General features: G+C 40.8%; 1 protein-coding gene across 1 annotated transcript in view; it reads right to left on the bottom strand.

Moving 5' to 3' along the window:
- Window positions 1–17020, bottom strand: part of LOC139747260 (uncharacterized) — a 292326-nt gene extending 275306 nt beyond the window's left edge. The window contains exon 1 of the mRNA XM_071659355.1: window positions 15831–17020. Within this exon, the coding sequence (XP_071515456.1) occupies window positions 15831–15866 (36 nt within the window). The 5' untranslated portion in view covers window positions 15867–17020. The remainder of the gene's footprint in view (window positions 1–15830) is intronic.

Raw genomic sequence — 17020 nt, 5'->3', positions numbered from 1 at the left:
TTCTTTATCCAAGCGACCACATCAAATGCTTACATGTGCGTACGAGATTCCATTTTTGTGTGTGTGTGTGTGTGTCTGTGTGTGTGTCATTCATTATTCATCCTATAAAACTACTTTTTTTTACATGTTTCCTAACAAGTATCTTGCTTAATTTCATGTTACGACGTCATTACTTGATGATCCCTTGTAGCGGCCTGTACGAATACGGATGTGATCGTGGGGACGGGTGATGTCTAGCGTCGGGAGGTGAGGGTGGCGGGGTTTGAAGCAGCAGGGTCTACCGCAAGGGCAAGTGCGCTGAGGGTCTCTTTGACAGGTGGCGTTGGAGTGACCGAGAATGGTCTTGCAAGCCCTTTTCCTGCACGTCTTCGAGTTGCCCGAGTTGTGTGGTGTACATGGAGGTAGACCAGAAGAAGAGATAAGGCACGAGTGAGTTTGGAAAGAATGGAAATCACGTCCATGTTTTTGAGTCGCAGCGCACAGAGTCCGAGTGCCTTCAGTCTAGAAAGTACGCGAGGATGATATTCTGGAGGATTTGATGATGACACTGACTTGTTCCGTCAGCTTCGTCTGTTCAGTGACACCAAGAAGCATGGCGGATTAAGTAACCTCGAGGGGGACTAGGGGCGGGGCGAGAGAGAGAGAGAGAGAGAGAGAGAGAGAGAGAGAGAGAGAGAGAGAGAGAGAGAGAGAGAGAGAGAGAGAGAGAGAGAGAGAGAGAGACTAGGGGGCGGGGGGTGTCTCCTGTGAGACAGTAGTTGCTGGACGGGTTAGCAGCGAGCCGGCCGTTGTGGAAGGCTATATGGTCAGGGTTTTGGGTCAATGGGGAAGTGTGTGGCAGTGGTCCAGATCTGAAGGTCGTACATGGCGTCCTGGTGTCGTCAACGCTGACGCCAACGGTAAAGTCGTCGACGTCCTTACACCGAGCGGGTGCATCTGTCAAGTGAGAAAGCACCGGGGTCTCATCTCTCTAACCTGTAGCACTTCACAAGAGGGGTGGTGTGTGTGTGTGTGTGTGTGTGTGGAGAATGAAGATAAGGTATAGTTATAGGTAAAGCCCCCCCCCCCCCTTTTTTTTTCTTACCCAAACTGGAGGAGGTGTTTTATATCATAGCTCTGGCTGATCTCGTGGGCAGCCGAGACACGTCCCTGCGGGTTCTGAAGCCTCGTCTGAATCACGGCGTGTACCCAGTGCACCATCTAGGGTCACAGGAGGTCATTAATATGAAGCCTAGTAAGGAGAGGGGGGGACCAATATCTTTATTTACTGTTTCTCAAACTCCCTTTCTTCCCCCTGGGAAAAGGGATGCAGGAGGTGTAAAAACTGAACAGTAATTCACGAGTGTAGTGTACGAAGGCGGTTGACGAGTTACACGGCTCACGATCCTATTTGTAAAAGTTTGCTTACGTTGTGAAGAGTCTCACGCAGGACAACGTAATGAAGATGTCAGGCAGCATGAAATTGCAAGGTCATAAAAATAATCTTGATGAAAAAGTCGAGTTATATATTCTAATATTTTTTTTTCTCTATTTTTCATTCAGTATATAAGGAGTTTATGAGCGTCAAAAGGTTAACCAAATGGGATCAAAAATCACCAAAAACAAGTACGAATAATAGAAAAGGTACATATATATATACCTCTTGTGGGTTTATATGGTTCTTCCTTTAATGCGACAGTCTATAAACATCTAAGAACCTGTTTGGCTGAAAACCCATAAAGTCGTCGAGATGTGTTCATGCAAAAAGATTCATCTGGATGGTGGTGCAGGCTCTCAACTGTAATACCTGGTGGCATATCTATATAACATATAATCGATATATATATATATATATATATATATATATATATATATATATATCCTTCAATCCCATATAGATAGATGATGCAATTGTGCTCCCTAGAGGGTATCTGCCGACCATTTGGTGGTGGCACTTGCAGTTGTGGCAGGCAAGACCCTTTAACCTAAAGGGACACCGCGGTCACTTGACGGTACAAGTACATGCGTTTGTTGATTGCTTCCTGCTGCTACGCTTATCCTTATGCTTCTGCTCTCGTTTCACATTACTTTCTCACACCTCCTCGCGAAATGTTCAGCGCCATAACTCCTGCAACTTGCAGTGGTGCAGGGTGACGGTGGACCTCCTCTAATCCTGTTTGTGTCCATCTTGTGGTTTAGGTGTGGGAGGCCGACTGGCCTCTCCCTTTTTATAGCCCTCATTATAACAGTTCCTTGAGCACATACGACCCACCGAACGGAGTCTTCTTGTACGGAGAATAATGAATATGCACCGCAACCCTTCTCTAGCAATTTGGAGTTTGTTATTCCATCCATCGAAATGATATTCAAGAAAACAACCCTGGAAATAAAATGTGCAAAACTTCCAGGCTCCTTCACTTGTCTGGATTCACTGCTGCTACATGTTGCTGGCTCCGTGCGCATGTTAAGTACATCTGCTCTTTAGTGTTGATGGTGTGTTTAACATTGTTCCAGACCCTCCTGCTCTGCATGCCAAAGGTAGTGGACACTTTGGTGATGAAGTTGTTAAACTGTTCATCGAGAGACAATGTGTTGGTCACTGGAAACCCAAAGTTGCACACCTTATTAGCAACCTCCAGAAAGCACAATTACATCATCTATCGAGATGGAAGGATATATATATATATATATATATATATATATATATATATATATATATATATATATATATATATATATATATATATATATATATCAAGAAACACAAGAGGGCATCAGTGCACACGGGCCTCAAGAAGGAAGGACTTTACGAGCAGCCTACGTGATGGAGCGGCAGACTTAACAATGGCCTCGTCTGCCTCGTCTGAGGTGGGCGATGCTCTGTGTGTGGCATGTGGGGATATATAACTGAGATAGGCTGTTCTGTGTCTGCGTGGGGTGATGCTGCATCCGTTGACTGCAGCCGTGTCTGTGATAGGTAATGCTGAATCTGTCGCGAGTGATGCAACGTTGCGGACGGACGATGCTGCATTCAATTACTGCATATAACTTGCTTATACAGACAGACTCAGTTCATCCTTCAGACGCACAAACACACGTCCAAACATGTAAAAACAAATATACGCACAAGCACACTACCTCAGTCTTTCTATGCTCAGAACAACGCCCTTACCTTTCACCCATTTATCTGAACACCATACAATCTCGTGTTTGGCTGACCCCTAACTGAAAAATTTTCAACCCCCAACCATAACCTGATGTCCCCTCTTTTATGTCTTCATCCTACCTACGCACCCATTAATTTTCCTTCTCTCATCCATCACTCCCGCTTTCTTTCACATTCCCCCATAATTTACAACATAATGATTCCCTTTCTATCTCTCTCTTGGAGCTTGGAAGAGCCAAGGGTAGAGAAAATTTATAAGACGAATACTCCTTTGTGGGATGTGAGGCTATGTGGGTTTCGTGATTTTTTTCAACTTGTGTGAGTCTATGTCATTTACTCTGGTAAATTTGGAGAGTGGGCAGTTCTATATGACTACTGAAAGAATCCCTACATGCCTATGAGAGCTGGATTTCCACATAAATGCTTCTTAACACACACTGGGGAGGAGGAAGGGAGATTTTAAAAACAGGGGGTAAATGGTACATTCATGTGATGCTGTCTGAATAAAAGTCTATGCAAGTCAAAAAGGACTTCTCATATGTGAGTCTCAAGGCTCTATTCTTAAAGACCTAGAAGAAGCACCCACATTTCAATCCCCATGGAAGGATGCGGATAGTCCCGAAATTGTGATCGTTATTTTAAGAACGTTTAGCACCTGCTCCACCCGTGGGGACTGCGGGGAGAATACGCTGATACTATAGTACTTTTACAATTTTCATACGCCTTGCCCAATATTTTTTCTGATCTTCATAACCCTCCCCACTACAGAAGGTCTCAGATTGTAAAGTGCTGGGTAATAATAACCAGAGAGGAAAAACCAATACTAATGAAAAAACAACAGGAACGGCAGCCACCTAAAACAGAAATATAAAACAAAACAGAAGCATATGCAAATTTTCATAATGACCTATATTTCTCATTTCTCTGATATGGAAAACCATTATATGTTGTCAGCCCTTATAAACAAAGAAAATGGAAAACATTCATATGAATACGTATAACAAATAAAATAGATAGCATGACACTTAAAAATAAATTCAATGTAAAATTAGAATCTTCACAAAGTACAATGAATACGAGTACATGTCTCCATTACAACAGTAAATCCACATACCTGTTGGAATAATCTTGTAAAATTTGTATAATTTTGTATGGTGTAATCACTCTTTTTACCTTTGCTGCTTGATTCTGATATGAAAAAATAGGTGGTTTTACTGGTATATTTTTAATCTGTATATGAAAAATCTGCTACAACTACCTAACTCAAATATATGGCTCTACCTCATTCATGATCAGGATATAAAATGCACATGTTATTAATAATGAGAAAATATTTCTACCACCATGAAAACAAAAATACAGCACACTACTCTAGATATTAACTGAACATTCAATAATATACTAACTAAGATTCGACCAGCTCACATTTCCTGGACCTGCCAATGTTTACATGGTTCGTAGACGCGTTCCCGCGCCATTAATAGAAACTCTTTTAAAACAAAACTTTCCTCGACATAATTCTGTTTCATTATTGATGCTCTTTCTTATAACTCTTACAATGAATTCTACATCATTTCCTATCCCATATTTTTTCATCTGCAAGAGAGTTTAGATTTATAATGTGGGTTTGTGGCGGTGTGCTTCTAGCGTCCCGCTATTTGTTCCCACAACATTGCAGCAAACCACGTGGGCCCGCAACGAATACCCTTTGAAATAACGATCAAACGTGGGAAACAAGAAGGGGTCCCGATTCTGTCTTTGACAATACGGCAGTTAAAGTTATATGTGCATATGGATGAATAAGAAATACTGCGGCTGATGGTATAAAACGTGAATATCATACATACGTCAAATTTCTTTCGCCTCTGAACAAGTCGTTTTAAGGTAAGATCAAAGGTCTAGAGAGTCATTACTGCTCTTCATTCTTTGTGTGTGTGTGATGACTATTTTTGTATTAAGGGAAGAGAGTGCAAGTGTGAGCGTGACCGTTTAGCACAAGATAAAGCCTGCACAAACCGTAATGTGAATTAGTTCTACCCCTGAGCCTCTTCTGCTATCTCTGCTGGTTTTGCATTCACGTTCTTCCTCTTACATCTACACACCGACACTTCTTTATCCCCTTCCCCTTCGTTTTCATAAGCGTCTTTTATTCTAAAACTTCCATGTATTTTTTTTACTTTAGTTATATCATTTGTTCTATCCACCACGTAGAATTTTGGTGTGGAGTCAGCTACGAGGAGGGCGATAACTCGGAGGCGGAACACTGTCATGCATAACAAAGGTAGAAAATAGGGCAGTGGATTTTATGTGCGTTTTATCTATCACCAGCTCTTCCGTAATCTAGCAAAACATAAATCCAACCTGATGTAACCTAACCTAAACGAACCAAACCTAGTACAATAACTAAACCTAGCCTAAACTAAACTTTATCGTAACAGCCTACAGTCAAACGTGTATGGAGAAGAATCCCAAATATGCCCTATGAAACCATATCCAATTCGTAGAATAAACAAAATTCACAGAGGGGCAAATATTCCTTATATTCCTACAGCTCATCTGGCCTTCAGAAAACGTAAGAACAGTTAGCAACTCCTCTCCTTGAAATACATGCATATGAAATAATACTTTTTTTCCAATGTTTTGGGGTATTCTAATAATGTCTGAGATGTGACTAATGTTGGCAAATTATAGACAAAAAAACACGTTTCGCAAGTTTATTTAAAGCTTGTACACAACTAAGGATTAGCAGACGAGAAAATTATGGACACGGCCAAAGAATCCACAGTGTGTTTGGTACTGAAAAAGATTATGATTTCTCTCAAATTTTATGATCTTAATTATGGCGCAATTAAAGTGAGTCACTCAGAGGAATTCTACTTTATATATATATATATATATATATATATATATATATATATATATATATATATATATATATATATATATTGCATGTATATGTGTGTATACAAATAAGGGTTTTTATTACCATACTTTATACCTGTGTTTTCAGCCGTATCCCACGACCTTTGACCATATTTCTTTTACTTCAGTTTTGATCGATGTAAATCAAGAAACTTTATATGTTACAATGGAGCTCGAAGCGAGGAAATCAAATATGTCTGTTAGAGCAAAGAAATTTATCTTTGTTTTGTAATATATCTTTGACAACTTTATGAATTCACGTACCATTTTGTTTCCTGGAACACAAATTGAATTTTTGAATATTTTTCATTGTTTACCTTTTCTGTAATATAAATATCACTAGGAGGATAACTTGTTGCTTTGTTAATATATAAAGGACACACATCATTTATACACGGCTTATGATTTTACAGTCACGACCTTGTCATAAACAGCATCATTCCTATTATTTCATCCCTTTTCTGTAACTACAACGCTTTTCTTTAATCGCAATAAAACGCACACTAGTATGCCATCAGAAAACACAGTAACTGGGGATGTTTATACTGGCAAAGTATCAGCGTGGAAAAAAAAAGGCTCTGTTCCTCTTTTCCTGGAAAAAGAAATCAATTCATTGCAAACATATCACGGCAGGATTACTTCTTTACATTCCCATATCTGTAAAGAATTATCTTATGTCCCTATATCTATGTAGGATGACCTCGTTTTATTCCAATATTTGTGCTCAATTGCTTCATTACATATATATATATATATATATATATATATATATATATATATATATATATATATATATATATATATTTTTTTTTTTTTTTTTTTTTTTTGCTTTGTCGCTGTCTCCCGCGTTTGCGAGGTAGCGCAAGGAAACAGACGAAAGAAATGGCCCAACCCACCCCCATACAAATGTATATACATACGTCCACACACGCAAATATACATACCTACACAGCTTTCCATGGTTTACCCCAGACGCTTCACATGCCTTGATTCAATCCACTGACAGCACGTCAACCCCGGTATACCACATCGCTCCAATTCACTCTATTCCTTGCCCTCCTTTCACCCTCCTGCATGTTCAGGCCCCGATCACACAAAATCTTTTTTACTCCATCTTTCCACCTCCAATTTGGTCTCCCTCTTCTCCTCGTTCCCTCCACCTCCGACACATATATCCTCTTGGTCAATCTTTCCTCACTCATTCTCTCCATGTGACCAAACCATTTTAAAACACCCTCTTCTGCTCTCTCAACCACTCTCTTTTTATTTCCACACATCTCTCTTACCCTTACGTTACTTACTCGATCAAACCACCTCACACCACACATTGTCCTCAAACATCTCATTTCCAGCACATCCATCCTCCTGCGCACAACTCTATCCATAGTCCACGCCTCGCAACCATACAACATTGTTGGAACCACTATTCCTTCAAACATACCCATTTTTGCTTTCCGAGATAATGTTCTCGACTTCCACACATTCTTCAAGGCTCCCAGAATTTTCGCCCCCTCCCCCACCCTATGATCCACTTCCGCTTCCATGTTTCCATCCGCTGCCAGATCCACTCCCAGATATCTAAAACACTTCACTTCCTCCAGTTTTTCTCCATTCAAACTCATCTCCCAATTGACTTGACCCTCAACCCCACTGTACCTAATAAACTTGCTCTTATTCACATTTACTCTTAACTTTCTTCTTTCACACACTTTACCAAACTCAGTCACCAGCTTCTGCAGTTTCTCACATGAATCAGCCACCAGCGCCGTACCATCAGCGAACAACAACTGACTCACTTCCCAAGCTTTCTCATCCCCAACAGACTTCATACTTGCCCCTCTTTCCAAAACTCTTGCATTCACCTCCCTATATATTATTTTTTTTTATTTTGCTTTGTCGCTGTCTCCCGCGTTTGCGAGGTAGCGCAAGGAAACAGACGAAAGAAATGGCCCAACCCACCCCCATACACATGTATATACATACACGTCCACATACGCAAATATACATACCCATACATCTCAATGTACACATATATATACACACACAGACACATACTTATATATACACATGCACACAGTGCACACTGTCTGCCTTTATATACAGCGCTGGTGGCTGATTCATGTGAGAAACTGCAGAAGCTGGTGACTGAGTTTGGTAAAGTGTGTGGAAGAAGAAAGTTAAGAGTAAATGTGAATAAGAGCAAGGTTATTAGGTACAGTAGGGTTGAGGGTCAAGCCAATTGGGAGGTAAGTTTGAATGGAGCAAAACTGGAGGAAGTAAAGTGTTTTAGATATCTGGGAGTGGATCTGGCAGCGGATGGAACCATGGAAGCGGAAGTGGATCATAGGGTGGGGGAGGGGGCGAAAATCCTGGGAGCCTTGAAGAATGTGTGGAAGTCGAGAACATTATCTCGGAAAGCAAAAATGGGTATGTATGAAGGAATAGTGGTTCCAACAATGTTGTATGGTTGCGAGGCGTGGGCTATGGATAGAGTTGTGCGCAGGAGGATGGATGTGCTGGAAATGAGATGTTTGAGGACAATGTGTGGTGTGAGGTGGTTTGATCGAGTAAGTAACGTAAGGGTAAGAGAGATGTGTGGAAATAAAAAGAGCGTGGTTGAGAGAGCAGAAGAGGGTGTTTTGAAATGGTTTGGGCACATGGAGAGAATGAGTGAGGAAAGATTGACCAAGAGGATATATGTGTCGGAGGTGGAGGGAACGAGGAGAAGAGGGAGACCAAATTGGAGGTGGAAAGATGGAGTGAAAAAGATTTTGTGTGATCGGGGCCTGAACATGCAGGAGGGTGAAAGGAGGGCAAGGAATAGAGTGAATTGGAGCGATGTGGTATACCGGGGTTGACGTGCTGTCAGTGGATTGAATCAGGGCATGTGAAGCGTCTGGGGTAAACCATGGAAAGCTGTGTAGGTATGTATATTTGTGTGTGGACGTATGTATATACATGTGTATGGGGGTGGGTTGGGCCATTTCTTTCGTCTGTTTCCTTGCGCTACCTCGCAAACGCGGGAGACAGCGACAAAGCAAAAAAAAAAAAAAAAGAAAAAAAAAATAGTAATAATGATAATGATAAATTATGATAATAATAATAATAATAATAATAATAATAATAATAATAATAATAATAATAGTTTACTTTATCATCTGATTTATCAGAATATTTCTACTGGTATATTTCTCCGTCACCTGCTGGTTATCATTCTCTGAATGCTTGATCCTTGTTTAGGAATCACAGCCAACAAAACTTGCTTTTCCTTTTTTTGTTGTTAAAAGTTCATTTCAGTCACATTTTTTGCCTTTTCAGATGTGACAATTTCAAAAAAAAATAAAATCACTGACAGCTATATATTACTCTAGACAAAAAGTTTTCTTCTCCAAAGATATATTTCATACATCTTCAGCATTTGTTTTACTTATGCTGAACCGCGCACGTGACTTGTCGAATTATTTACCTAATGACTTTTAAGGATATATGATTCTTTTTTAAAGAAATTCAAGAATCATGATTTCACATTTTTTTTTATGTTAGAAGGATTAATGTTAATTCATTTTTTTTTTTAAATCTGGTCACTGAATTTTGGCGTAGAACTAAAGCCTCTTAGTGAGGTCAGTGTGTGTGTGTGTGTGTGTGTGTGTGTGTGTGTGTGTGTGTGTGTGTGTGTGTGTAATTGAGGTATTAGAAAACTCTCCAATGAAGTGCTTATCAACCAAGACTCCTACCCATCTAACCCAATGACCTCGAATTCTTGACCTTAGAAATACACGATGACATCGATATACTGAGTGTCCAAAACGTAAAGTATCTGTGCTCAAAGATAGACGGAGAGAGACACACGGATCAAGGCAATACTGTGAGATCAGCCCTTCCAACCAACGCTTCGAGTTTGAACATAATATGACCGTGGAGGTATCCATGCGTACCACGGCACACAGCTGATCTATCTTTCTGTATGCGGCATACTACTTCATGTTTACGTTTAATTACCTCAAATGATACTGCCTCAAGTCTATACGTCTCGCTACATCCATCCCGAGTTAGATTATACAAAAGCAGACGAAGTATTTACATCTGACATCATGTGTCGATGTTAAATATACTGAGGTGCGTTTTGATGCGGACTTTTCTCCATACTGCTTCTATGAATAAGTATCATCAACAACAATAGTTTTCTCAGTGTATTTAACACATGAAGTCTATAATATCTTCGCTTCAAATACACCGAAGATAGTCTAGAAACCTGTGAGCGCTGATATTTCGTAGCTCCTGTGGGATATACACGTCACTTTGTGACTTGTCCTATCGCACAGTAAATGACTACGTGGATGTTTTTAGAGGGGACAAGGAATAGAGCAATTGGGGACAAGAATAGTATTGTCATCAGGGGACTCTAAGGTCGCACTGATAGTGGCTATGAATACTGATGTCAGCAGGGAACACCAGCCTCCTACAATGGTTCTCAACATAAATAATGATGTCAGCAGGGAACAACTAGGGTCATACAATGGCTGTGAATATGAATGATGATGTCAGCAGGGAACACAGGCCATAAAGTTGCTGTGAAGACTCCCGAGGCCACCGCCGCCCCGCCCGTTTCTCCCGCACACGACCACGGCTTTCACGGAGTGGCCGACCTGCCTAGCCAGCCAGGCCAGGCGGGTCCTCCCCTGAATTATGGCCTTGCACGTGTCATCTCCTCGTTTGATCGGCGGAGGAAGGAAGCCTATGAACTCGCTCACATAGTCATGCAAGTGATGATACCAAGCAAATCATATTATTACATTCTCTGTAATAGTCGCACTTTAATTCTATTCTATTCTATTATATATATATATATATATACATATATATTTCTTTTTTTTTCTTTTAAACTATCCGCCATTTCCCGCATTAGCGAGGCAGCGTTAAGAACAGGACTGGGCCTTTGTGGAATATCCTCACCTGGCCCCCCTCTGTTCCTTCTTTTGGAAAATTAAAAAAAATTTCCAAAAATACATATATATATATATATATATATATATATATATATATATATATATATATATATATATATATATATATATATATGTGTGTGTGTGTGTGTGTGACCAGATAAGTTATCTTTTCTCAATAGATTGTGATCTTCGAATTGCCCGTTTCGAAACGCTTCTCATGTAAGAGTGGGCGAACATATACATATCCATCCCCCAGCCGAAGAACTAATAAAAGGAGTCTATCAAGGGGGGGTCTTGTCAGCGAGGAAGAGCCGTGCCTACCTCAGTCCTCTTGAAGCATTGGACAGGACACGGCGCTGAGCGGTACGACCGGCCGCTGCGACGTAGTATATTGGTCTGTAGCTCACGGCCAGTGGTCGTTTAAGTTCGCCTGTTTATATTAATGCGTCGCGGACACAGTGCGCGTATATAATCCCCCATAGTGTGCAAAATGAAGTTCCCTTCGTGATATTTTAAACTAGATGACCTCGGCCACGCTGAAAATACATGATGGGAACGTCTTACTCTGAGCACGTCCAGCTCAGAATACTAAAGAGGCTGAGATCTGCTTATATGACGATGCACACCGACTGATAGGATACGTATTTTAGATGCTCTGGATTATCAAGCAAGACGCTTACTGTGTTCATAAAATTGGTAGGACGGAAGGAAAAATTTACGAGCCAAGAAATTAAGAGCAAGTTAAACAGGTTTGACGCTAACATTACATGAGCACGAACGTTCAATTTGCCAGCCCGGATGGAGTATGGCTCGGGACTCGTCTGGGAGAGATTATTCCCAGCATCTCATATGTGACCCTTACCCTCTTAACTTTCCCCGACGCCCCGTTCATACTCATCCCCACAGCCCATACTCTCCCCTTTCTCCTATTCCACGCATACCTTTCTGCTCTCTCAAACGAGATTTGGAAACGGATGTACTTTTTCATTTTTCAAAATTACTCCTCATAAATACGAATGAGTAATGTTTTCATGTGTTTCGTGCAAGTGAAGAACAGTTTTGTTAACGAAGCAATAATTTACGATCACTGTGAGTCTGGGGCCTGGTTAATGACAGCGGTTCGAGTGAGATAGGAAACCTTGAATAGTATTAAGATGGGAGTTTGCGAGGCCGAGTTTATCGATGCAGTAAGCAGGAGACCTTGTAAGACAGACTATGCGAAGCTTGAAAGGCGAATGAGGGAAAAGTCTGAAAAGAGGACAGAATTCAGACACATCAATATCGTAAATGCTTTGCAGGAAAATATCAGAAAGGACGATTTCAAAAATTTTCAGACGAGTACAACAAAAAATAAGGCAAAGGTAGGACCGTGAGGAAGGTAAAGTTCGAACAATGTATAGAAATTACCAACTTTTGGAGAGATAACGTTTGGACAGTGGATGAATCAGTGATTGGAAGGTGGTCGAAATAACGTCCGAGCGATGGATGAATCAACGACTGGAAGGTGGATGAAGTAACGTATGGACGGTGGATTAATCCTGATTAGAAGATGTGTAAATCAAAGACTGAAGAGCGAACAAAACACTCTCTGACGGCGGCTGAAGACGGGAAGATCGCTGACACAAAAGTGGCGAAAGTAGTAAATGAAGAGGGGTGAATCATGGCGTTGTAGATGGATACAAGGGAGTTTGGATGTTGGATGAACGTTTGAGTGACTCAAAGTTTTGGAAGTTTTAAACCAAAGTTTGTAAGACAGAAAAGGGGATGCCTGAGTGGTAAAGTAACTTGTAACGGCTGGGAGCAAAAATCACTTCGGTGGATGAAACACCAACGTGTGAGGTGGATACAACGATTGGGCTACGGATAACCTAATGAGAATTCCAGTGACGCGAACAGACATCCAGCGGCAACTGCTAAGAAAATGAGATGTTTATCTGTGATAATATTCATGGTAAACTCTCTCTCTCTCTCTCTCTCTCTCTCTCTCTCTCTCTCTCTCTCTCTCACACACACACACACACACACACACACACACAGAGCAACATTTGAGCTGCAGGACCACCATGCTGAGCCCAGCTTAATACTTCACCAACGGGGGATGTCACTGTTACTTTATGCGCACGCCTCGTCCCGCCCCACCACTTCTGCCCTTGACACCCAGCTGAGAGGCCCGCCACGCCATGGACGAGAAACCCGGCGTCGTATGACCTGGTGCGATATCCTTAGCAAACGGTACAGACACACGACTCTGAACACTGTGTTTGGAAAAGTAGACTAAATGTATATCATTACGTCGAAGCCATTGGACTGGGAACGCATGATACGACAGACCACCTTATCTGGTATAGATTAGTAGGTATATATGTATCACTAGCTCATAACTACTAGTCAAATACATAATATTAAGCTCAAGGCAAGAGACAAGGTCTTGCAAGTATACACCGGCTTCCACAAGGTCATGGACAGTATACAAGCTTTAAGATACAAATAAATAAATATATATATATATATATATATATATATATATATATATAGAGAGAGAGAGAGAGAGAGAGAGAGAGAGAGAGAGAGAGAGAGAGAGAGAGAGAAGAAAAACGTAGGAAAAGAAACACTGACTAATAAAGACAAATTAAGGGACAGAAAGGACCTTAAGGACAAGTCAAAGACCACTGAGTAAGAGTCATAAAACGCCAAAAGCCCATCGCGGTATACAATGGGCGTGGTTAAAGAGCCTTAAATCCTTGCAAAGACTGGGATGGACCTACATGGACAGGGGACGGACAAACAGACTATAAAACGGAATACCAAATGCGACTTAGCGTATGGTACAGACGAAGCAGGACCACCAAGGACACTGTAAGTCCCATGACGGACAAATTCACTGGTCTACCAAGGAGGAGGAGTTACGGACCTCCATAAATAAGGTGTAAACACGAAAGAGACCAAGAACTAGCTAATTAGAGCCAGGAAAACTCCGGGGAGAACAAACCACCGTAAAGACAAGCAAAAAGTGAATACATACCAGTGTCGGGTCATGTGCGAAGGTTACGCATGTTTCATAACTCCTATCTGAAGAGGTCATTAATAGTCAGCAAAACAGATTTTAACAACATGAAATACTTTCTGAATAGAGAAAACATTTTGTACAAAACAGACGCCCTTAAACGAAAGACAAGCAAATACATGATAACAGGCTATCATCTCTGCAATACAAGCAATAAACTTTCTGGATGGTTATTTGCCTACTAATTCAACTATAGAGCCAACCTGCTAACCAGCACTGCACACCGCTCTCTTCCAAGCTCCTCAACCAACTTCCACCTTATTCACAACCTCTCTGTATCTTCCTGGTCTTCTCCTTCCATCCAAGGACCTCCTCAAGTACTCAGGGTAAGGGACCGGCTGGAAGACCCCCCAGCACCAGGACTGGACCACCCTGGACGCTAACTGCTCTCTTTATGCCATCCCCACACACGTTTACTCGACGGTCGTGCCGCAAAGACACTGGAACAAGTCATTGCTGTGGGTGGCATGGGGCCCTTAGTGCAATATATGTTCCAGACGGTTTTATTTCTGCGTGGGGTTCTTGTCTTAGTGCTTGCAGGGGGGACATGGAGAGGGAGCTGGGGATGAGAAGGACGTGAAAGTAAGGGAGGTGAGGGAAAGCGCAGGAAGAGAAAATGCTGGCAGGGGTTCAGAAGGGCATAGATGGCGGGTACTTAACAGTATTTACGAATGAGTTGGTGGGGCAAGTTGATGGTGAACGTTGTTGGGGCGTAATATCTGTGTGTAAATGTGTTTATGTGTGTGTGTGTGTGTGTGTGTGTACACCTATGTATGATATCGTGTTTGAGTGGAGGAAGACATAACAGCATAACTACGTATGGTTAAACACTACTTCACAAAACTCTCGGCAGTCTCTAAAGCATGAAAACTTACAAAAAAAATTCCATACAGCACAAGAAAATAGATTCTAGTCTCCCAGTAACTCAAAAATCGTATATGAACATCAAATATAAATAGATAAATAAATAAATAAATATATATATATATATATATATATATATATATATATATATATATATATATATATATATATATTTTCTTTCTTTCTTTCAAACTATTCGCCATTTCCCGCATTAGCGAGGTAGCGTTAAGAACAGAGGACTGGGCCTTTGAGGGAATACCCTCACCTGGCCCAATTCTCTGTTCCTTCTTTTGGAAAATTAAAAAAAAAACGAGAGGGGAGGATTTCCAGCCCCCCGCTCCCTCCCCTTTTAGTCGCCTTCTACGACACGCAGGGAATACGTGGGAAGTACTCTTAATCCCCTATCCCCAGGGATCTATATATATATATATATTCCACGCCAGAAATAATGAATAACTCTTGTTATGTTCCAAGGGACCTAACTTAGACTTTGCAACCGAAATATATATAGTATCTCTATGGTCAGTGGAACACGTTTAAAGACAACTTGTCTTTTATGTTAATTTACAACTTATACAAAAGAGTTCTTGTTTGGTGTCCTTATTAGCAATGAGTAAAAAAAAAAAAAAAACTGATAGCTAAAGTAGGAACGTAACATAAAGCCTAGCCATCTCAACATCATCGCCAAACAGCTTTAGTAGCACAACCTACGATTACCGTAAACATGATCGCCAAATAACGCCTGAAATATAAACTAAAACTATTTGTACCATGTTGGACATACAATGTTCAAGCAAAAATGGTGAAACACAGGTAATCCTGTTCACTTACCTTTCGTTCACTTCGGGCAAAAAATGGTGATATACAAGTGATTGTTTACTTACCTTACCTTTCGTCGCCCGGCAGGTGTAAGCTGAGTAGCCATCCATCACTTGCCAGTCAATAGGCTTCCAGGAAACGAATCACTTTTAACAATTTTCCAATCACTGACACTATATTCAGGCACTGCGACTATTTTCTGATGGTTAATTTCTTTTCAAACGATTTAACATCACTAAGTTACAATATTTCCGGTTAATTTCTTTTCAAACTATTTAACATCAGTTACAATATTTCCACTATATTCCTCACGGGTCACCTCATTTCAATCGCTCTTATCACTATAACCTTAAGTTTACTGCGTAAGAAATATCAATTCTCCGAATTACACAACACTAGTTTAAATAAACTCTGGTAGAGGTAAGGAATGCAATGATACCAGTTTCGTCCCGTTCCATACGTAGAGTGGTGTCCTTAAACCGATACTTTACCACACATTTCCACTAAAATGTTTACCAATTTGCTTTACAATATATCCACTGTATCATTTACAAGTGCTGTAATATTTAAGCCACTCACTGGTCTGCAATAACTTTATCATAATGTTCACCGGACAATTGCAATGTTTTGCAATATTTTCACTGCTTCCGATACACAATCTGTCCCGGCTGTGAGGCTAGCTGGTTCTCCCGGTGTTCTCCCAGTGTATTTCCCGCACTGGTATTATAGCACCGCCATGCTAGTGCACTAACACTGGAAATGGGGTTAAAATTGTCAGTGTGTGGGACACTTCCCGCATCTGCTGCACTGTTGATGAGATCGTGTGGAAATTATTGTTTCGTCGGTCTGATGAATCCCAAGGAACGAGTCTATATACAGGGCGTCTATTTCGTAAACCGTTCGCGCAAGCTTATAATCAATTCAGTGCACCTGTCTTCTAAAAACCTTAATTCATAAATGTTTTCTTATCACTTGAAGTTATTTGAATCGTTCTGATGGATACACAACATACTGCAACCGATTTTCTAAGAAATATATCACTTTCACTATAAACTTTTTTTTTTCCGTGATAACACAAACGCACTCTGTGATTACACCATATGGCGTAACATTTACTCAGGTACAGCACTTCACACAAATCCAGGTTAAGATGATCACATTATGTCACGATTTACTTCACTCGAGTGTATCACCAGCTAAAGAAGCATTACTTAATCATCCAGCTCATTACGTATTGTACGTGTTGTACACCCGCCTATG

Source organism: Panulirus ornatus, chromosome 68 (assembly GCF_036320965.1).
Source record: "Panulirus ornatus isolate Po-2019 chromosome 68, ASM3632096v1, whole genome shotgun sequence".
In the NCBI taxonomy this organism is placed as follows: domain Eukaryota; kingdom Metazoa; phylum Arthropoda; class Malacostraca; order Decapoda; family Palinuridae; genus Panulirus; species Panulirus ornatus.
This window is presented reverse-complemented; position numbering and strand designations above follow the sequence as displayed.